Source organism: Cotesia glomerata, linkage group LG6 (genome assembly GCF_020080835.1).
Source record: "Cotesia glomerata isolate CgM1 linkage group LG6, MPM_Cglom_v2.3, whole genome shotgun sequence".
NCBI classification, from domain to species: Eukaryota; Metazoa; Arthropoda; class Insecta; order Hymenoptera; family Braconidae; genus Cotesia; species Cotesia glomerata.
In genome coordinates this window covers 3,074,423-3,096,688 of record NC_058163.1, presented here as the reverse complement: position 1 = coordinate 3,096,688, position 22,266 = coordinate 3,074,423, and the positions used below count along the sequence as shown (strand labels likewise).

Here is a 22,266-nt window from a genome sequence, read left to right as displayed (position 1 = left end):
GTAATTTTAATTTTTTTTTTTTTTTTAGTTTTTTATTAATTTAAAATTTAAATATTTTATTTTAATTTATTTTTATAATTTTTAACAGTTTTTTTATTTTTATTTTGTAAAGATTGATTTTCTGAGAATTTAGTTTTGCGCATGCGCATAACCGCGAAAATTTAAATTTAGAATTGTAATATTTATGATAAAAATTTTCATTTTTTTTTTTTTATTTTATTTCTAATTTAATTAGAAATAAAAAAAAAGTTTTTTTAAAATTATAATAATAAAATTAGCTGTTATTTTTTTATTTTTTGATTTAGTTAAATGGCGGCTAATTTTGTTTTATATTTAATTATCTGACTAATAATGTACTAATATATTTCATTGTTAAAAAAAAATTAGATTTTTTTTTAATTTTTCAATTAAAGTTTGTAAATAAATTTTTTAAAATTTAATTTTAAATAATTAATAATTATTAATTTAGAATTATATAATTTAATTATGATAAAAAATTTAATTTTTTTTTTTTTAAATAATTTAATTAGAAATAAAAAAATGTTTTTTGGTAAATTTTGTATGAAAATGAAGTTAGCTGACATTTCAAAATTTTTAGAAAGTTTTTATCGAAAAAATTTCAGTTAAACAATTAAAAAAAAAATATCACATGTTAAAAACTTGAAAAACTATAAGTGCAATTTTTTATAAATATCTTTTTAGTTGTAATTTAATTAAAAAAAAAATCAAAAATTTTTAGACGTCTGCTAACTTCAGTGTCATAATTTTGTATATAGTTTTTAAAATTTTTTACACATGATATTTTTTCTTTTAATTTTTTTATAATTTTTTTTAATAAAAAAATTATAAAAATTTAAAAATGTCGGCTAATTTTGTTTCATATTTAATTATCTAACTAATAATACATTTTGTTATAAAAAAAAAATTAGATTTTTTTTTAAATTGTTCAATTAAAATTTGTAAATAATTTTTTTTAATAATTTAGAATTATGTAAAAAAAATATTTTAAAAAAATTGTAGATATAGTTTTTTAAATTTTCTATATGTGAATTTTTGTATAAAAAAAATTCTAAAAATTTCTAAATATCCGATAATTTTGTTTTTATATTTAATTATCTAAACAATTTTATTTTTATATTTAATTATCTAAATAATATTATTGTTATTGTTAAAAAAAATAGATTTTTTTTATTTTATTTAATTAAAATTTGTTATTAATTATTTTTTAATAATTTAATTTTAATTAATCATTTAATTTCAGACTTGATTTTTTTTTTAGAATTTATAAGAGATATTTGATAATTTTTAGAATTTATTTAAATCAATAAAATATAGTAAAAGAATTACTTAAAAAATTCCATTTTAAGAAGCTCTAAAAAATTGTAAATGTAATTTTTTTTTTAATAATTTTTTGTACTTACTTAGTTTATTAAAAAAATTAAAAAAAAAAGTGTCTGCTACTTTTAGAGTCATAATTAAATATTTTTGGCGTAAAAATTTTATTATAATAAATTTCAGTTATTAAATTTCAACTTAAAATTAATTAACAAAGAGAAAAATTTTTTTTTATAAAAATAATTTGGCAACGATAGAATTAAAATAATTACACCAGAGTAACAATAATAATAATTAAAAGATTACTTATTATAATCACTATTTTTTAAATATTGATAAACGACACTAAAATCTTTATCTTTCAGACCGTGAGTCATAAGAATGCGATAAATTTGGTGTGCTAACGATCCAAGAGGTATTGGAGTGTTGGAGCGTGTCGCAGCTGCTTGAGCTAACCCCAAGTCTTTGGTCATCAATGAAGTCATGAATCCGCCCTGCAAAATAATTTTTTATTAATAATAATTTTAATATTTAATAGAAATTGAAAAGAAGAATTAAAAATAAAATACTTGATATTGATTAGAACTAGGAACTGTAGAAATAATCCCAGGAACCGGAGGATAGATTTCCGAAGACCAGCAGCGACCAGTGCTGGTGTTGAGTATGCTTGTCATTACTTTTGGATCCAGTCCTAATCTATAATAAATTATAAATTTATATAATTAATCACAGGTTGAATAATTAATCAATATTATTAAGAGGATAAGCAAAATTTTATCTCCAGAATAGCCATATGATAAAATCAGTTTTTTTAGTGAAATTTAGTGTCATTGAAAAGATCTTGACTTGAATTTGTACCTTTTCAAGATTTCATACCATTCTCATCCATAATCAATTTATGACGATAAGTATTTATGCTGCATTCGAAAATACTCTCTCTAGATACATAATTGAAAAATGACCTTGTATCTCGTGAACTATTGACATTTTTAATGATATCAGCTCATCCCGACATTACACTCATCGAGACCTTTCATTTGAGTACCCACATCAATTTTTCATATATTTTATATATTTATATATATCATATATATGTATATATGAAAAATATATGAAAAATTCATGTTGGTACTCAAATGAAAGCTCTTGATGAGTGTAGCATCGGGATGAGCTTATATCTTTAAAAATATGATAAGTTGATAAAATACAATATAATTTCTTAATTATTGACATTTTTAAAGATATAAGCTCATCCTGATGTTACACTCATCAAGACCTTTAATTTGAATACCTACATCAATTTTTCATATATTTTTTATATTTATATATATCATATAAATGTATATATGAAAAATATATGAAAATTCATGTGGGTATTCAAATGAAAGCTCTTGATGAGTGTAATATCGGAATGAGCTTAAATCTTTAAAAACGTCAATAGTTAAAAAACTACAGTGTAATTTAACAAAATTCATTACTTAATAAAGCAAAATTTTATTTATTTACAGATCACGGCAGTCACATAGTGACTGCAAGGTTGCTAGTAATAATAATATAAAGAAGAAAAGTTAATTACTTATCGGCAAGATTGACCACTTCGGAGACTCCAATCATGCTGATAGCCAGCAGCATGTTATTGCAGAGTTTCGCGACCTGGCCCATGCCTACATCTCCGCAGTGGACTACCCGACTGCCCATTGCTTCTAGGAGAGATTTCGCGCGTTCATACTGATCTTTTGGACCACCAACCATGAAAGTCAGCGTGGCATCCCTCGCTCCTACTACACCCCCAGATACTGGGCCATCGATAAATTTTGCACCTTGTTTGTGAGTTTCTACAGAGACTTTTTGAGATACTGAGGGGTCTATTGTGCTACTGTCAATAAACAGTGTGTCTTTTTGCGCCGAGCTGAAAAAAAAAAAATTGTTCAGAATTTTATTTTTAAAAAATTTAATAATTTAATTTTATATTTCGTAGGAAATTATCAATTTTTAATTATACTTTAAATAATAATTCCTTAAATGAAAGAATTGAAAGAAATTGAAGAATTTATTTAAAATTTTAATTAAAATTCAATTTTTTAATAAAATTTTCTATAAAACTTTGGATTTAATTAATAATTATATTTAATTCTATAAATTAAATATTTAAAATATTTTATTTTTCAGATATCAATAAAAAATTTAGTTGAATTTTTTATAAAAAATTAATTTATAAGTTAAAACTATAAAAAAATTTACAAGTAATGTATTTATGTTCATTTTATCTAAGCTGGTCAATATTTGAAGACTTTTTTCCTAGAGCAATTTTTTTTTACTAATCATTTTGCAAAAATATTCTAATCTTATTGAATTTTATTCTCATGCATTATTTTCAATTAATTTTTTATTAATTTGTAGTCTAAAAAATTTTTTTATAAAATTGAATTAAAAAAGTATTTTAGAAATTTATAATAATTTTTATTAAATCTTAATTAGTGTCTAAAAAAAGTTTTATAATATTTTAATTTTAAATTAAAAAACAATTTTTTTCATTCAAAAAATAATTACCTTAATAATCCATCTTTAGCAGTAAAAGAATCCCAAACGTGGTCATTAGTTGGCAGCATCGTAACAACAACCTGTGAATTTTTTGCCAAGTCAGCAGCACTTGCAGCTTCAGTCGCTCCTGCTGCTACCAGATTTTTTACTGCGGATTTATTAATGTCATAGACGGTCAGCTTATATCCCTAAATAAATAAATAAATAAATAAATAATAAAAAAAAATAAATAAATAATTAAAAAAATAAAAAAATAAATTATAATTAATAATTAAAAAAAAAATATATTTTGAAAGAAAAAAAAAATTACCTTTTTAATTAAATTAGTAGCCATGTAATTTCCCATATTGCCCAAACCGACGAAGCCAACATTGGAAAAATTACGACGACCTGCTAAATTAATAATTAATTAATTAATAAATAAATTAGTTTTAATTATTGTTTATTAATTTATAAATTATTGCAGAAACTTACCAATAAAAGGGACCCGTAGTTTGTATAAAATATTAATCGCCATATTTTAATTTAACAAATTTAAAAAAACCCCAAAGAAAAATTAAAATCCGCTCTGACCCAGTTAATTTGAACGACTAATTTATTCAGCACAAATGGTGATACTATCGCTGTTTAGTTGATTGAACTTTAAGTGTAAGCGAGCGTCCGAGTATTTAACTTAACTTAAATTGTATAATAGTATTTATGCTTATACTTTATTTCGCAAATTTATTTAAACTTTAATGGATCTTCTAAGCCGGAGAAAAAAAATATATTTAGTATGATTAGATAAGAATTGCTACGCTCTGAAAATGACTGTATTATTATTATTTTAATTTATGTAGAAATATTTGTATAACAAATTTATATTTATAATTTCGAAATTCTACTGGATGAGTTATTAATTGACTGTTTGGAAGATCGAGAGTAAAAAGACCAGCCTTCGATAGTTTTATTTTTATTTTTATTCCTCCGGTTGAGCAAGTTTTATTTTTTATTCTTACTTTTTTTATCGATACGCTAGAGACGGGATTTAAATTATTGTATGTATTTTATCAATTATTGATAAGAAAGAAATTAGTTTTTTAATATTGTTTTAATTATAAATTTTTGTAATTGTTTAATATTTTAATGTCTGTAATTTTTTTACTCACAAGTTTTTTTTTTTAAGTTTAAAAAATTAAAACAATAAAAAATTTCAATTTTTAAGTTTTTTATGCAAAAAAGCTAGATAGTAAAAATAAATAATTATTAAACTTCGAAGCAATTGATTGAAAAAATAACACCTATGTTTTTTTTTTTAACAAAGTATTGATAAGTTTTAAATCAATGAGTCATAGTACAATATCTAATAAATTGATAAAATAATAACAATGTTGGATAAGGTAAAGTACCCAGTAGTTGAACAAGTTTCAAAGTAAAACGTAGCTGACCCTACTTTTAATATATAACGATGTAATTATTAGTTCAAATTAGTGATTTTCAGGAAAAAATAAACAATTTTGAATTGATTAGCAAAAAAACAAAGATAATTTAATATTTATATTTTGGTAACGTTTTTAAGATGGACTATCAAAGGAGTAGTTGAACAATCAATTCTGACTAGCTGCAGTAATTGAACACTCCGGGAGCAGTAGTTGAACTAATAAAATATATAGCAATATATAAAACTTATTTAATTTGTAGTAATTAATATAAATCACAGTGATGATCACTAGTCTATAAACCTATTAGAGATTAGAGTGCTGTTAAAATTATACGGCCCCAGGTTGTTCAAGTTCTGGGTACCGCTTTAAAAATTTGGAGGTATAGTTAGACGCTAAAATTTAATATAAAAATTATAGTTGAAGGTTGGCAATAGCCTAGTCGGCTCGGTACCTGCATTTCGAAAGAGTGGGACCAGGGTTCGATTCCGGCGCGCACCAATATTTTTCAATGATTATAAACATAAGAATATGTGCGTTTCATTGCCAGCCTCTGTACCGGTCGGGTTTTCTGTGGTTTTCCCATATAGTTATGGAGGTAAAATGTCATTATAGAAGTACCTCCATACTATTTAAGACCGTAATGCAAATGCAGGTACTGATTATAACGCGTAAGTCGGCCACAGTCTTAGCACATGTGTGTCGGGCATGAAAGAAAAAATCCCGACATGCAGGGGGGTGGGGACGAAAAAGTGGTTGAGAGTTATAATGACGGGGTTGAGAGATTATATTGCGGAGAAAAAAGTGGAGAGACAATAATTCCCCACCCTCCCTTGTAAAACACTCTACAGTGATAAAAGTAAAACCATCCTCAATTATAATCTCAATTATAAAAATTATAGTTTGTGTCTTTGCAAAAAATATGTATTATTTAGAAAGACTATTTCATTGGGTGGTACAATTTTTTTTTACTTAAAATGATGATATACCGTTTTTTGTTACTGATTGTTCAGTTTACGATTTATTTATTTATTTAATTTGAATGCCAAGGCAATGGCCGAATGGCAAAAGTACAAAAATATAAGAATATAAAGTACATGTAAGAGTATAAACGTCTCTAAATAAATATTGTAACAATATTAAGATTTTGCTAACAATTAGTGAAAATAATCAAAAGATTTAAGAAATATCATCAGTTTTTTACAATCAAAAGAAATATATAAGGTGAAATAAACGTAAGCAAGAAATTTCTTAAAGTTCCAGTTTTAGCTGAAGAGAAGGCAAGAAGTTTTTAAAGTGGGTATCAGACTAGGTTTAGATCTAAATTTATAGTTTATAGCACTCCAATTATTAATGATTTGAATCATCATCGGTGAAGCCGGGACTCAAGTTCTCCTTAAGCTCAAGGTCATGGAAGAATTTCTAGGCTTTTGTCTTGAAAGTATCTATACTAAGTGCATTGGTGACATCAGGTGGTAATTCTCTCCAGAGGCGTATCGATGAAATCAGAAATGAATGTTCGTAAACGGTAGTTGAGAAATTAGGAATTTTAAATGTGATATTGTTCTGTTTGGCAGCCACTCTCTCAGAACGTCTAATATCTGGTGACTCTTCGACAAACATGCTTCTGAGGAATCTAGGTTCACCAGAGTTAAAAAGTTTGTACAAAAAACAAGCCAAGAAGTAGTACCGCTTCGATTTGACTGTGAGCCATTGTAACGAGCGTCTATGAGGTGTTATATGCTCATCACGTTTCAAATTGAAAATGAATCTTATGGCATTATTTATCAGACGTTGTAACTTGTAGTCTAATCTTTTGGATGTATCTATCAAGACCAAAGAGCAGTAGTCGATGATTGGAATAACCATTGCTGCGACCAGCAATGTCCGGGTTGGGTGAGGTAGATAGTATATTCTTCCTATATTTGAGGCTATTTAGAGTACAATAGACTTCGAGAGATATGTGAGACATGAAGATCCCAGGAAAGATTTGCTGATAAATGAACACCCTAATGTTTGGTTGAGCTGACATACGGGATAACATTGCCATCTACAATTATTTGAGGAAGATCACAATTCTTTAGTAGCTTCAATTTCCTACTGCTCCCTAGAATCATGACTTTAGTTTTCCCAAGGTTTAGCACCTTTTTCATGAAAAAAATAGCATCTGTAACATATTATTGATTAATATTAAAAATAATACTATGGATATTTAATATGTTCATTAAAAAATGAGAAATATTTGTATTTAATTTTTTAATTCCATTTTCTATGAATGACAAAGCAAATTTTCATTTATAAATCAAAAAAATTCAATTCAAAACGTTCAATAATTTTTAACTACACTAATTTTTAGCCATATACACTTTAATGTATTCCGTGGGGATAGACGCTCATCGTCTAAGGGCAGAGGAGGAGGAGTTCTTGTTGCGGTTGATACTAATCTCACAACCTTCTACATGAATACTGATAACTTCACTAATAAATATGAAGATGTGGACGCTGTCTGCATCAAGATCACGACGTCTAATTCCTCAATCTTGTTGTTTGTCATCTACATCGCTCCGGACATCAGTATTCATTCTTTTGAGGAGTTCTTCGATGACCTGGAGATCTTTTTATAAGTTCATCGTCAGCTTATAGTGATTGGTGATTTTAATTCCCCATGTTCTGTGAATCGATATGTGATATCTGTTTTTGACCCGAAATCCAATATATTACGTTTATGGCAAGAGCACTTTGAGCTCAATCAGTTTAATTATATTTATAACCAGAATAAATGTCTTGATTTAGTTTTTTCTAACTTGGCTTGCTCGGTGGGGGGATCGTCCTGGTCACTGGTTGGTGTGGATCCTTACCACCCGGTTCTCAGTGTTACTATTAAATATCATAAAGCAGTGAAAACTTCTTGCTCTTCTCCTGTTCATCATGAGTTAAACTTTAAATCCATTGATAGTGATAAGTTAGTAGTAGAACTACTCGCTGTTGATTGGGATTCTGTCCTCCAACCGAGCAACCCAAACACAAACTGTAATTCTTTATACAATGTATTAAACTCTATCTTTAAGTCATCTGTACTAGTCAAAAAGAAAATTAGTGCAAGTAAAAGGCAATTTTCACCTAGGTATAGTCATAGTATTAAGGCTGATCTAAGATTAAAAGAAACACTTAGACGTAAATTGACAACACTCGGGTCACTAGGGTGTCTACCCAATGTGACCTGGGTGTTGTATTTGATAATAAATTGAATTTTCAGCCGCACATTAGCAAGGTTGTTACAGCGTCATGGAAAATGTTAGACTTTGTAACCAGATCAAGTCGCAACCTAGTAACTGTTAAAGCTATTAAATCTATTTATTTTTCCCTGGTTAGGTCGCGTCTTGAATATGCCGCAGTTGTATGGTCTCCAATCTATGAGATATACAGTAACAAAATTGATAAAGTCCAACATAAATTTCTCAAGTTCATGTCCTGGAAAATGGATCGTGTTTATCCTAAACCAGGCATGGATAGGAAAGAGCTTTGTAGTAGATTCCATATGATTACATTAAAAGATCGTAGACTCTGTGCATGCGCCATCTTCTTGACGCGGCTGATTCAGGGGAAGGTGGATTGTGAACGTCTGGCAGACTCTATCACTATTACTTTTAGAGCCCCGACCTGGAGGGATAGTACTCCCTTCCAGCTTCCACTCGCTGGCACCAACTTTGCTACATCTGCCCCCATATACCGATTAATAAGTGCCTTCAATACTTTTTACAAGATAGATAACAGTTTGGATGTTTATAAAATAAGTAGTTCTGAATGTTTTTCAAAACTTTGTATGTCAAACATTGTATAAACTGGAGCAAAATATTTACTTTTGATATTTAATTATATTTTTTTTTATTTAATAAATCATTTTTTCTATGACTCTCAAAGTATCTAATAAATTATCTACTTATCTAAATATTTTATTTTCACACAATAAAAAATTTATCTAATTTCTCATAGAATGATTAATCAGTAGAATTATTTTTTTAAAAGTTGTCTAAGCAATTAAAAATAAAAAAAAATTTACTGTAATAAAACAAGACCTACATATCTAGATTAAATCAATAAATAAAACTAACACTGTCCCGCAATTTACTATCAAAAGAATAAAAAGGGCAAACACGTAATGTCTAAACTGCAATAACAATAACTCAGGTGTTTACCTGACAAACTATAACGACTTTGTTGTACATACTTATTTATCACACAATTCATCATGTTTTGCGACATACTTAACAAAGCAACCCTTTATCCGTATATCTACTCACAAACAGGGAGTTGATCATACCTCAGTAGCACGCAATGAATTAATCGAAGATATTTTTCTTTCCTTTATTCAGTGAAATTAACTCGCAAGATTACTTTCAAAAAATTATTAAATTAAACATGAAATTTAATTATTTAAATTTAGTAATTTTTCTAACCCTTAAAGTATTAACACACGCAAGGAATATTTCCATTTTGACTACTGACAACTCCTGGATAATAAATGAAGATTTTGAGCTACTGATCAAGCTCTCATTCCCTTTCTCCAGATGCAATAATATTTTTGTACTTGAAGGTAATTATTTTGACAGTTTTCTTATCTAAAAAAAAAAAATTTATTTATTACATTGAAGTTAAGGTAAAAGCCCCAATATATGATCATGTACCAGTATATGATCACTCCATGTATTTGTATATCTATATTCACAAATATAGGTATACAAATACATGGAGTGATCATATACTGGTACATGATCATATATTGGGGCTTTTACCTTATATATAAAGTTAACTCTCACCTGTTAATTGTAAAAATTTTTATAACGAAACAATCACAATAAAAAAATGCTTCTAAAAGTTTTCACTAATAATTTTTATTAGAAACCAGTCACTGTGTGACTTCTGTGACTTGTGAACTATAAATAAATAAAATTTTGCTTTATTAAATAATGACTTTTGTTAAATTGCACTGTACTTTCTTAAATATTGACATTTTTAAAGATATAAGCCCATCCCGATGTTACACTCATCAAGAGCTTTCATTTGAGTACCCACATGCATTTTTGATATATTTTTCATATATACATATATATTATATGTATAAATATATGAAAAATTGATGTAGGTACTCAAATGAGAGGTCTCGATGAGTATAATGTCAGAGTGAGCTTATATCTTTAAAAATGTCAATAATTTAGAAATTATATTGTATTTTGTCAACTTATGATATTTTTAAAGATATAAACTCATCCCGATGTTACACTCATCAAGAGCTTTCATTTGAGTACCAACATGCGTTTTTATATATTTTTCATATATACATATATATGATATGTATAAATATATGGAAAATTGATGTAGGTACTCAAATGAGAGGTCTCGATGAGTGTAATGTCAGAGTGAGCTTATATCTTTAAAGATGTCAATAATTTAGAAATTATATTGTATTTTGTCAGCTTATGATATTTTTAAAGATATAAACTCATCCCGATGTTACACTCATCAAGAGCTTTCATTTGAGTACCCACATGCATTTTGACATATTTTTCATATATACATATATAAATATATGAAAAATTGATGTGGGTACTCAAACAAAAGGTTTTGATGAGTGTAATGTCGGGATGAGCTTATATCTTTAAAAATGTCGATAGTTTACAAGGTCATTTTTTAATTATTTATCTAGAGATAGAGCATTTTCGAATGCAGCCTAATTAAATTTTTCCGAATCTAATTTATAAGTACGTAAGCTTCAAGTATCATGTCGTCTTATGTACTGTGACTAAAACACTGGTTTGCTGCTTGTAACATTTAAGGTTACTAGCGACTTTGCTTTATTAAATAATGACTTTTGTTAAATTGCACTGTACTTTCTTAAATATTGACATTTTTAAAGATATAAGCCCATCCCGATGTTACACTCATCAAGAGCTTTCATTTGAGTACCCACATGCATTTTTGATATATTTTTCATATATACATATATATGATATGTATAAACATATGAAAAATTGATGTAGGTACTCAAATGAGAGGTCTCGATGAGTATAATGTCGGAGTGAGCTTATATCTTTAAAAATGTCAATAATTTAGAAATTATATTGTATTTTGTCAACTTATGATATTTTTAAAGATATAAACTCATCCCGATGTTACACTCATCAAGAGCTTTCATTTGAGTACCAACATGCGTTTTTATATATTTTTCATATATACATATATATGATATGTATAAATATATGGAAAATTGATGTAGGTACTCAAATGAGAGGTCTCGATGAGTGTAATGTCAGAGTGAGCTTATATCTTTAAAGATGTCAATAATTTAGAAATTATATTGTATTTTGTCAACTTATGATATTTTTAAAGATATAAACTCATCCCGATGTTACACTCATCAAGAGCTTTCATTTGAGTACCCACATGCATTTTGACATATTTTTCATATATACATATATAAATATATGAAAAATTGATGTGGGTACTCAAACAAAAGGTTTCGATGAGTGTAATGTCGAGATGAGCTTATATCTTTAAAAATGTCGATAGTTTACAAGGTCATTTTTTAATTATTTATCTAGAGATAGAGCATTTTCGAATGCAGCCTAATTAAATTTTTCCGAATCTAATTTATAAGTACGTAAGCTTCGAGAATCATGTCGTCTTATGTACTGTGACTAAAACACTGGTTTGCTGCTTGTAACATTTAAGGTTATTAGCGACTTTGCTTTATTAAATAATGACTTTTGTTAAATTGCACTGTACTTTCTTAAATATTGACATTTTTAAAGATATAAGCCCATCCCGATGTTACACTCATCAAGAGCTTTCATTTGAGTACCAACATGCGTTTTTATATATTTTTCATAAATACATATATATATAATATATATAAATATATGAAAAATTGATGTAGGTACTCAAATAAAAGCTCTTGATGAGTGTAACATCGGGATGAGTTTATATCTTTAAAAATGTCAATATCTCACAAGATACAAGGTCATTTCTTAATTATTTATCTAGAAATAAAGCATTTTCGAATGCAGCTTGAATACTTATCATAATAAATTAATTATCGGTGAGAATTATATGAAACCTTGAAAATGCACAAATTCTAGTCAAGACCTTTGCAATGACACTAAATTTCACTAATAAAAACCGATTTTATCATATGACTATCCTGGATACAAAATTTTTTTTTATTTTCTTAATAATACAGATTAATATTCACGTGTGAAATTTTTTTTATAATTTTATTGTTAAAAAATTATAAAAAAATTTCTAATGTCTGTGAACTTCAGTGTCATTATTATGATTATTAATTTTTCAGATGATGCAAAAATTGATGAAATTTTTAATAAATTTACAAAATCATATAAATTTAATTATTATGTAAAACAGCAAACTTATGAATGTCAAGGATTCTTTTTAGTTTCTTCGTCTGTCGACAACTTATTGTCGGCCATCAAGAAGTTAGTTACACAATTTATAAATATTAATTACTTAATTTATAATTTTGTGATAAAATTTTAATTTAATCGGTGGATTTTTTTTTTCAGTGTGCCCACTAAAATTTCAACATCGGAAATTTTGATGGTAATCGATGACACAATTGATTACACCTCGGAATTACTCAATGTCACTCTCTATGGATATTCCAGTGTCAATGTCATCTCGAGGTCTGCGAGGTGGTCGTTGTCTGAAAATTATTTGTTTCCTCGTCGGTTCATAAATGTCTCTAGGTAATTTATTATTTCATTAATTTTATTAATTATTATTAATTTTACTTACCTAAAATATTATTATTGTTTCAGGATCGAAGAAATGAATCATCAAAGTGGCATTGTTGATCTAGAGGGCCGAGAATTGCAAGTTGCCGCGTTTTTTAATCCTCCTTTGTGCTATCTTTTGACGTCGGTTAATAGAACAGTTAATGGAATTGATGGACAATTTTTTACAGCTCCAGGTTAATTATTTATTATTTTTTTTTTTAATTAATTCGAGTTAATTTAAGTTAACTCGTTAACTGAAAGTTTTTCAATAATTTAATATTTATAATATTAAAATCAGCTGATATCTGACAATTTTTTTTTAATTATTAAGATCAGCTGACATTTGACTTTTTTTTTTTTTAATGAATAAATAAATTTTCAAAATTTATTTAAATAAATTTTTTTTTTGCAATTTTGACAAGTAGAATTTTTTTATAAATTTTTATATCACAATTTGAGATTTAAAAAAATTTTTTTGAGGTTATCAAATGTTAGTTAATTTTATATAATGACACTAAAGTTGGCAGACATTAAAAATTTTCTTAGAAATTATCATAAAAAATTTCTTTATGTGAAAATTAAAAAAAAAATTATAAGTGGAAATTTTTTAAAGCATTTTTTAATAGTAATTAATTCGTTCTTAAAATGAAAAAAAATTACACTTGTCAGCTAACTTCAGTATAATTAACTTTAGTATATATTATTTATATTGAGAGTAAAATTTTAGGTTAGGAATTTTCTTCCTGTATTGATTAGTTTATTACGTAATAATAGGGAGTATTCCCTTCCATTCTAAAAAGATTCATAACCTCTAAGTGGGATGAATAATAACAATTTTATTTATTGTTTGTTGTATAAAAATATGAAAATTAATTTAGCAGATATTTGATAATTTTTAACTTCCCGCTAAGAAAATCGAAGATTTTCAAAAATCGGGAAGTTATTGTTTTCACCCCGTTTTGCAAAAATCGAGTTTTCATCAGATCTCGACGTTTGAAGGTCACAGGAAGCTTCCCTGACTATCCCCGCGAGGTTGTCACGGTGTCTGTATGTATGTATGTATGTGTGTGTGTGTGTGTGTGTGTGTGTGTGTGTGTGTGTGTGTGTGTGTGTGTGTGTGTGTGTGTGTGTGTGTGTGTGTGTGTGTGTGTGTGTGTGTGTGTGTGTGTGTGTGTGTGTGTGTGAAAGTATGTGAACCGCTTATAACTTTTGAACGGCTTGACCGATTTCATCGCGGTTGGTGCCATTCGGAAGGGCTTGACCAAACTTAGATTTTGAAAACTATTTGGACTGATTCAGATCAATAGATTTTGAGAAATCTTTAAAAAACTGAAAAAAAAATTTTTTTCAAATGTGGTTTTTTTGGAATAACTTTTAAACGGCTTAAAGGTTCAATTCCAAAAACTAATCAGCTCTTAACCTCAAAAAACCACGTCGATCGCCACCAGTCCGGTCAAAATCGGTTGATTCGTTCGAGAGATATCGTGAACGAAAGAAAACCGAAAAAGTGTTGTTTCGGAATAACTACAAAATTCCTAGCGCCATCAATTCAAAATTTAGGATTCTTTGCGAGGCTTAAAAACTGCGTCGAATGCTTCTAACCGCGTGAAAATCGGTTTATTCATTCAAAAGTTATTGCGGTTTAAAAATTCAAGAAATAGTGTCTTATCAAATCTCTATCAGACTTTTGAGCTCGAAGAGCTTTAAAGCATAGAAAAGCAATCTCTTTGAGCTCAGAGAGCTCAAAATAACCCATAAATTGTATTTTTGAGCTCGAAGAGCTCAAAAACGTCATTGGTGCAATTTTAAGCGCCTAAAAATGGAATTAGCGGGAAGTTGCAGGGATGGCCTTCAGGGTCAACCGTTTTCCTAATTTTTTTATCAAAAAATGAGATAAAAAAATTGATGTGTAGAAATTTTAAAAAAGTTATAAATGAAATTTTTTAAAAATAATTTTTTGAAAGAAATCATGAAAATTAATTTAGTAGATATCCCTCGCGACCCTATGGTCACTCTGGAATCACTCTGGAACCAGCGTCAGAGTGGAAACAGTTTGAAAATATATTGGTTCCAGTATGTTTCCAGAATAGGTTTGTGCGCTGTTTTCAGAGAGGTTTCAAAGTAAACCCAGAATGTTTGCAATGTTTTTCCAAGATAGAAATTAAATGATTCCGAAATGGATTTTAAATGGAATGAAAGTATTTTCAGAGTGTAACAAGAAAAATTTCGCAGCGGATCCAAAATTGTTTTAAAGTGGTTCGACTTTTGATTTCAAGTAAATCACATTGGATGCAATAGTGGGCCCACAATAGAATCAAAGTAGAACTAGAGTTTCTATAATGCATATAGATCCAGCAATAAAATTTTGGTTTTAATTATTATTCAGGAAGTTTATAAGTTGATAAAATATTATTTAATTATTATAATTGTATTTTGAATTTTATCTAAGCATATGTCATGATTTATTTACCATTCTTATAACGAAGAATGGCAAATAATACGTTTGAATCAATCGGAAATAAATCGGAATTAAGTCTAATATAATTAATGATCGGTTATGAAATTATTAGTTATCGCTATTTTTGTCATTATATTTACAACAACCTATCCGTATGATTGCAACAGATTGGAAATTTTGTATTATTCTAAAAAATCACGATGTAAAGAAATGACTATAAATGTGACCAATAGATATATTTATTGTTATGAGATCATCTAACTCTAAAGAATTCAACTAGCATGAACGCTTCATGCATTGTAGTAGTAAATTAATTACCGGAATTTTTTAAATTTGCCTAACAAAAAAAAGTTTGCGCGCCAAATTGATGAAAAATGCAATTTCAAAGTAAAAGATTTTTTGATAACATTTTTCTTAAGAAACGATACTTAAAATAAAGCCCTAAAAGTAATAAAAGATGTAGTAAAAAAAATTAGGAAAACGGTTGACCCTGAAAGCTATCCCTGCAACTTCCCGCTACTTTGGTAATAAAGCGCTCAAAATTGCACTTATTACGTTTTTGAGCTCTTCGAGCTCAAAAATATAATTTTCGTGTAGTTTTTTAATTAGATATGATCATACCTGGCTGTTATAACTCCATTTATTATCATATATAAGTTATATATAATCAGATCTGATAATATATAGGTCTATATATAATTCCAAAATTCTCAAATAATTTTAATAATACATGAATAAAGAACTAAAAATTACATTCCATGATAAATTAATAAAGCATACATAAAAGATTTTTTCATTTGTCATAATATTGCATGAAGAAGAATAATAATATCAATTCCATATTGTATTTAAAAAATAAAAAAAAAAATTTCTTTTTGTAAATTTTAAGCCGGATAAAACACGGTAACCGATTGGTTACAACAGTAATTTTTTTTTTTTATTTTTTTAAAAATGTAGAGTAATTCGAAAAATATGTAAAATTTATTTATTTTCATTTAATTAATAAAAAAATTGATTTTTTAAATAAAAAATTCTAAAATATCAATTTCTCAATTAAAAAAAATTTTATGAGAAATTGAAAAGTACATAATTAATTGAAGAGTTTTAGAGCAACTTAGAAGTTTTTTTTTTAAATTCATACATATTACCATTTTTATAATTTATACCGTAAATCTGCCTTTAAATATATTAAATAAAAAAAATTAAAAATATTTGATAATCTTAAAAATTTTTCTATCAGAAAAATGAGATAAAAAAATTGATGTGAAGAAATTTTAAAAAAGTTAAAAATGGAATTTTTTGGAAGAAATCATGAAAATTAATTTACGAGATATTTGGTACTTTTAATAGTTTTTGTAACAAATAAATTATGACAAAAAAATTGATATGTAGAAATTTTAAAAAAGTTGAAAATTAAATTTTTTTTAAATAATTTTTTGGAAGAAATCATAAAAATTAATTTAACAGATATTTGATAATTTTAAGAATTTTCCTCTCAAAAAAATGAGATAAAAAATTGATATGTAGAAATTTAAAAAAAGTTAAAAATGGAATTTTTTGGAAGAAATCATGAAAATTAATTTAGCAGATATTTGATGATTTTATTAGTTTCTGTAGCAAATAAATTATGACTAAAAATTGTTATGTAAAAGTATTAAAAAACAAAAAATGAAATTTTTTAAAAATATTTTGTTGGAAAAATTTGTTTGTTAAAAAATTAATTAATATAATTTCAGAAAATGAAATTGATGGTATAGAAACAAAATTATTTGTTATAATTGCTGAAAGATTAAACTTTACATGGCAGATACGGAAACCAAATCATCATTACAGGTAATTTTATCAATAAATTATTAAATAAATTAATAAATAATAATAATTACCAAATAAATTTCAGGTTTGGAAGGCCAAATGGAACACATTGGAACGGAGGAATGATTGGTCAGCTTTTCCGTAATGAAGTAAGAACTCGATTAATCAACAACTTAATGATAAATAATTAATTGATTCTTATCTTAGATAGATATAGCATTCAGCGGAATCTGGTTAAAGCATGACCAATATCGCTTCGTAAATTTAACAAAACCCTGGCATCAGCTGTTCATAAACTATCTAGTCCCTCGGCCGAAACATAAATTCAGTTTTTGGGCGCTGACTCGTCCGCTGACTCCCGGGGTTTGGTTGGCAATTTTCGGAATGATTCTCCTCCATAGTCTCAATGTCTGCGCCAAGGCATGGATCAATCCTCATGCGGAAACAAGGTACAGGAGTTATATCACGACCTTAATTGAATTGATTGCTCGACTGGTGGGTACTTGGGCGCCAAAAAGGGTCCAGGGTTTTAAGATTCAAACCGTGGTATGGCACATGTCTGGTGTTTTGATTGTCACTGCATATTCTTGTAGTTTGGCGACTGATTTAACTTTTCCGGACTTTGAAAAAAGGCAAATAATTAATTATGATAATAAACTATAAAAATTTGCAGTAATTATTTTTTTTATTTTTTAGGATTGATCAACTTGATCAGTTTATTTTGAAAAATCTCACCTGGGGAAGGGAAAGTCCTATGCCGAAATTTGATGATTATTTTAATTTAAATGTAAGTTATTATATATATATATATATAAGGTAAAAGCCCCAATTATTGATACTATAAGAAACAAAGTTATGATTTCATTTTTCTTAAGCAATCAAATATCAATATCGTTGAATTTTGTTTATGGTAATGTCTCAAGTAATGTTTTTACTAATCAATTTCTTTTATTAAAATGATACTCAGTGATATTTACTACCCGAGTAAAAACAGAATTCCGCCGCACCACCGCCGCAACACCGCTGCACGGCTTTTTAAGCGCCGCACCACCGCTGCACTACAGCCGTGACAATTTTGGTTATTTTATAAGTGCCGTATCACCGCCGCACCACCGCCGTGACAAGTAAAGAATTTATCTATTCGCCGGACTACCGCCGCACCAGCGCCGTGACAAGTAAATAAATTTCTATTCGCCGCACCACCGCTGCACCACCGCCGCACTACAGCTGTGACGCGCCCGGGTAAAAATAAAATTATTAATTTTTACGAAAAAATAATAAATTTCGTTCGACCGCCGCACCACCGCTGCACCACCGCCGCACCATACCACTGTTTGATGGTATATACATTGAAATAATATATTCGTTGATCATTCAAATAGCTTAACTAAATTTTTTAAGTTAAGTATGGCTTGCAGTGCAGTTGGCAATGTTCAAGACTTCCATGCAGACGATCCAGGTTCGAATCCCATCACAGTTCAATTTTTAAAATTCTTTCAGAGTATTTCGATAGGCGTACCGCTTCTGTGCAACCCGAGGACGAAATTAAAAATCTACATCAACAATACGACTAAAAAAATCAATAATTTCGCGGTGCTTTGGCCTGATTTAAAAAAAATTTTTTTTTTTAATATTAGGCATTCGATTAAAAGGAGGTTGATCAATAGGTCTTACATAAAGATTTCTAGTCGCATTATTTATTAATTAATTATTGCGTGATAAATTAATTATGATACCATTTTTTGTGAAATTGTAGGTATGATTTAGCATTGGTGCGGCGGTGGTGCAGCGGTAGTGCGGCGATGCTAGGGGGAGTAAATTTTTAGCGTGCGGCGTAATAGTCCGCCAAACGGCGGTCGTGCAGCGGTGGTGCGGCGGTATGGTGCGGCGGTCGTGCGGCGGTCGAACGAAATTTATTATTTTTCCGTAAAAAATAATAATTTCATTTTTACTCGGGTAATTAATTTTAAATAATTAAATAGAGTATCCGGATACACCAATTATTGACAGGTTAAAAAACTGATTAATCTATTTATTGACATACCTTAGCCCCAATTATTGACACCTATACTGCGCATGCGTCAAATCATCTGCTTATTCTTATTTATCGAAACTTATTATTAAGTAATCAATATTATTAAAGTTTATTAATAATAATTTCCATAAATGATTAATTACTTTTAAAAATATAAAAATTAATTTAAAAATAATTTATTTAATCAGTAGAGTTCAAACTCTGACAGTAAATTTTTTAGGTAAAAGTAAAAAAAAGGCGTGATAGCGCTGTCAACTGGCTGTCAATATGAGATTCAACTTAAAAATTATCAACTAGTTATTGAAACCCATTATTTAAATATTATAAAGGAAACAATTAGTTTCGATTATTCAATTTTATAAATTTTTCATATATTGTTAACTAAAAAAAAAAAGATCATATAATTAGATGAAGAAATTAATTCAAACTCGGCATTTAAAAAAAATGCTTTTCTAACCAAAATTGTTAATTAACAATTCTTAAGAAAATAGACGCTCTTAAGCTGGTTTGATGAACTGGTGCTCTTTATTTTTTTTTTTAATAATTAATATTTAATATTTTGAATAATAATTTTTTTCAATTTTTTAATTAATTAGAATTTAATAAAAATTTATATGATAGTTATTCTTATTACAGATAATTAAATATATTTTAAAATAATTCAGGGTGTCAATATTTAGACCCCTGTCAATAATTGAGGCTTTTACCTTTTATAAAAGGGCGTATAAGAAAATTTTATTGCCATTCAACTCAAAATTATTCAAAACGTCAAGATCAATATAAAACAAATTTTTAGAATTATTAAAGCCAAAGGATCTCTATACGCTCTTTTAACTTTAAGATAAATTTTCTTAAAGCCAAAAGGGCGAAGAAAAAAAATAGATGTTTTATTACAAAATATTGGCAAAAAGCTCGAAAAATAAATAATACTAAGGTTAGTCGACGTTTTTAATTTTTTCATTTTTTTTTATCAATAAATTAGAACTAAAAAATATTTTTTAAAAATTGCACTTGGAGTTTTTAAAGTTTTTTACAAATGAAAATTTTTTTTTATTTTTTTGTAATAATTTTTTCAATAAAAAAAATTCTAAAAATTATTAGATGTCGGCTAACTTAATTTTCATGAAAAATAAAGCTAGATCAAAATAATACTCAGGGTATGAAGATCAACTAGAGATACAAGGTACCCAATCGATTAATAAGACAATTAAATCCCAATAAAAATTTCTACGCCCTTTTGGCTTTAGATCACTAAATTTTTAAATTTCTAAATCCAAAAGGGCAAATATTTTTATAAATACGCCTTTTTGGCTTTTGAACATTTTTTTTTCATTTTTAAGCTTAGAATTTGCTTGCAAAGATTGGCAAAAAAAAATTTCTACACCTTCTTGGCTTTAGATCACTAAATTTTGAAGTTCCTCAACCCAAAAGGACGTATAATTATAAACATACATCCTTTGGCTTACAAAAATTTTTTTATGAAAATTAAATTATCCATTGAAAATTTTTAGAATTTTTTTATTGAAAAAAATGACCTTTAGAAAACTTTAAAAATTTCAAGTGCAATTTTTAAAAAATATTTTTTTACTATGACATTAAAGTTAGCAGTCACTTGACAAGTTTTTTATTTTATTTAACAAAAAAATTTGTTCAAAAAAATTATTTAAAAAAAATTGCATTTTTTATTTTTACAAATTTCTACATGTCAATTTATTTGCTATATATTTAATAAATTATCAGGATAAGTATGGAAGTCAATTTCCGAAAAAATTCCAATTAGAAAAATCCCAAGAAGAACGTCACGAGAAAATAATCCAAGGAAATTATGCAATAATTGGCCGTATGATCGACTCGATATTTTTTCCGGAGAATGATATCAGCAGTGATGATTTGCAGGTGAATAAATAACAAACTAAGTAACACTTACGAGAGTAAATACAACAATTTATTAATATATTACAGAATTACAGAGTAATGAAACAGTCGGTGAGCGACTATTACGTTTCATTTGCGGTGAAACCTTGGCTGATTAAATCCTTCGACAAAGTTATTATTTATGATTATTCTTATTAAGTATTATATTGTAAGTATTTATTTAAGTGGATAATATAACTGATTATTATGTTCAATCATCAGGTAATTTTGTGGATGAGAGAAACTGGAATTGTTACTTATCACATTAAAGATGTGATTTACAGAAAAACATCTAAGAGTCTGCGCCAAGTGCTAGTTGAATATGACATTGTAACTGAAACAACTCATGCTCTGGAATTACTTCCTTTAAGCGCGGCATTTGCATTTTTATTCTTCGGGCTATTTATTTCGTCGGTAATTTTTGTTTTTGAACTTGAAATTGTTAATGGAGACGTAGACGCTTTTAAATATTTTGTTAAGGCTCGGATGATTCGGCTCAAAGTTAAAGCTAAGAATTGGATTAAAAAAAAAAAAAAAATGTTTTTAAGTATTTTAAGTTTGAAAAATAATTAGTCTTCTTTTTTTATTTGAGGAAAAAATTTTTTTTTTAAATAAAAAAAAATGAAGAAATTTAAATGCAAATTTTTGAACAAACAAAGGAATTTTTTAGATTTACTGCAAAATAATCTATATTATTAAGAGAATAAGAAAAATTTTTTATCTAGGATAGTCATATGATAAAATTGGTTGTTTAGTGAAATTTGGTGTCATTGGAAAGGTCGATTTGAATTTGTACCTTTTCAAGGTTTCATAACAGACAGTCAATTTATGATGATAAGTATTTAGGCTGCATTCGAAAATGCTGTATCTTTAGATACATAATTAAGAAATGACCTTGTATCTTGTGAATTATTGAGATTTTTTAAGATATAAGATCATCCCGATGTTACATTCATCGAGACC

General features: G+C 27.4%; 2 protein-coding genes and 1 long non-coding RNA gene across 4 annotated transcripts; 1 reads left to right on the top strand and 2 right to left on the bottom strand.

Annotated features, from left to right (window-relative positions):
- Positions 1-1,614: 1,614 nt before the first annotated feature.
- LOC123267799 (probable 3-hydroxyisobutyrate dehydrogenase, mitochondrial) lies at positions 1,615-4,778 on the bottom strand. 2 transcript variants are annotated; one of them, XM_044732658.1, is made up of 6 exons: positions 4,351-4,778; positions 4,187-4,266; positions 3,886-4,064; positions 2,912-3,244; positions 1,905-2,031; positions 1,615-1,829 (listed from the first exon to the last, which is right to left on the bottom strand). In XM_044732658.1, exons 1-6 carry the CDS (start codon positions 4,391-4,393, stop codon positions 1,638-1,640), a joined length of 954 nt encoding a protein of 317 aa, XP_044588593.1. In that variant the 5' UTR covers positions 4,394-4,778; the 3' UTR covers positions 1,615-1,637. The 2 variants fall into 2 exon arrangements, with proteins under 2 accessions (XP_044588593.1, XP_044588591.1); XM_044732656.1 differs by having other exon boundaries at positions 4,187-4,269; positions 4,351-4,775.
- A 4,920-nt stretch (positions 4,779-9,698) lies between these two features.
- LOC123267802 lies at positions 9,699-21,886 on the top strand. The gene is made up of 11 exons (XM_044732661.1): positions 9,699-9,888; positions 12,643-12,784; positions 12,872-13,054; positions 13,127-13,278; positions 17,279-17,375; positions 17,440-17,503; positions 17,562-17,986; positions 18,051-18,141; positions 21,130-21,285; positions 21,352-21,435; positions 21,526-21,886. The coding sequence occupies exons 1-11, from the start codon at positions 9,714-9,716 to the stop codon at positions 21,874-21,876; spliced, it is 1,920 nt and encodes a 639-aa protein (XP_044588596.1). The 5' UTR covers positions 9,699-9,713; the 3' UTR covers positions 21,877-21,886.
- On the bottom strand, positions 12,942-17,564 carry LOC123267804. Its single transcript, XR_006510132.1, has 3 exons — positions 17,426-17,564; positions 13,104-13,217; positions 12,942-13,011 (listed from the first exon to the last, which is right to left on the bottom strand). It is a non-coding gene; the product is annotated as an uncharacterized LOC123267804 (long non-coding RNA).
- Positions 21,887-22,266: the final 380 nt, after the last annotated feature.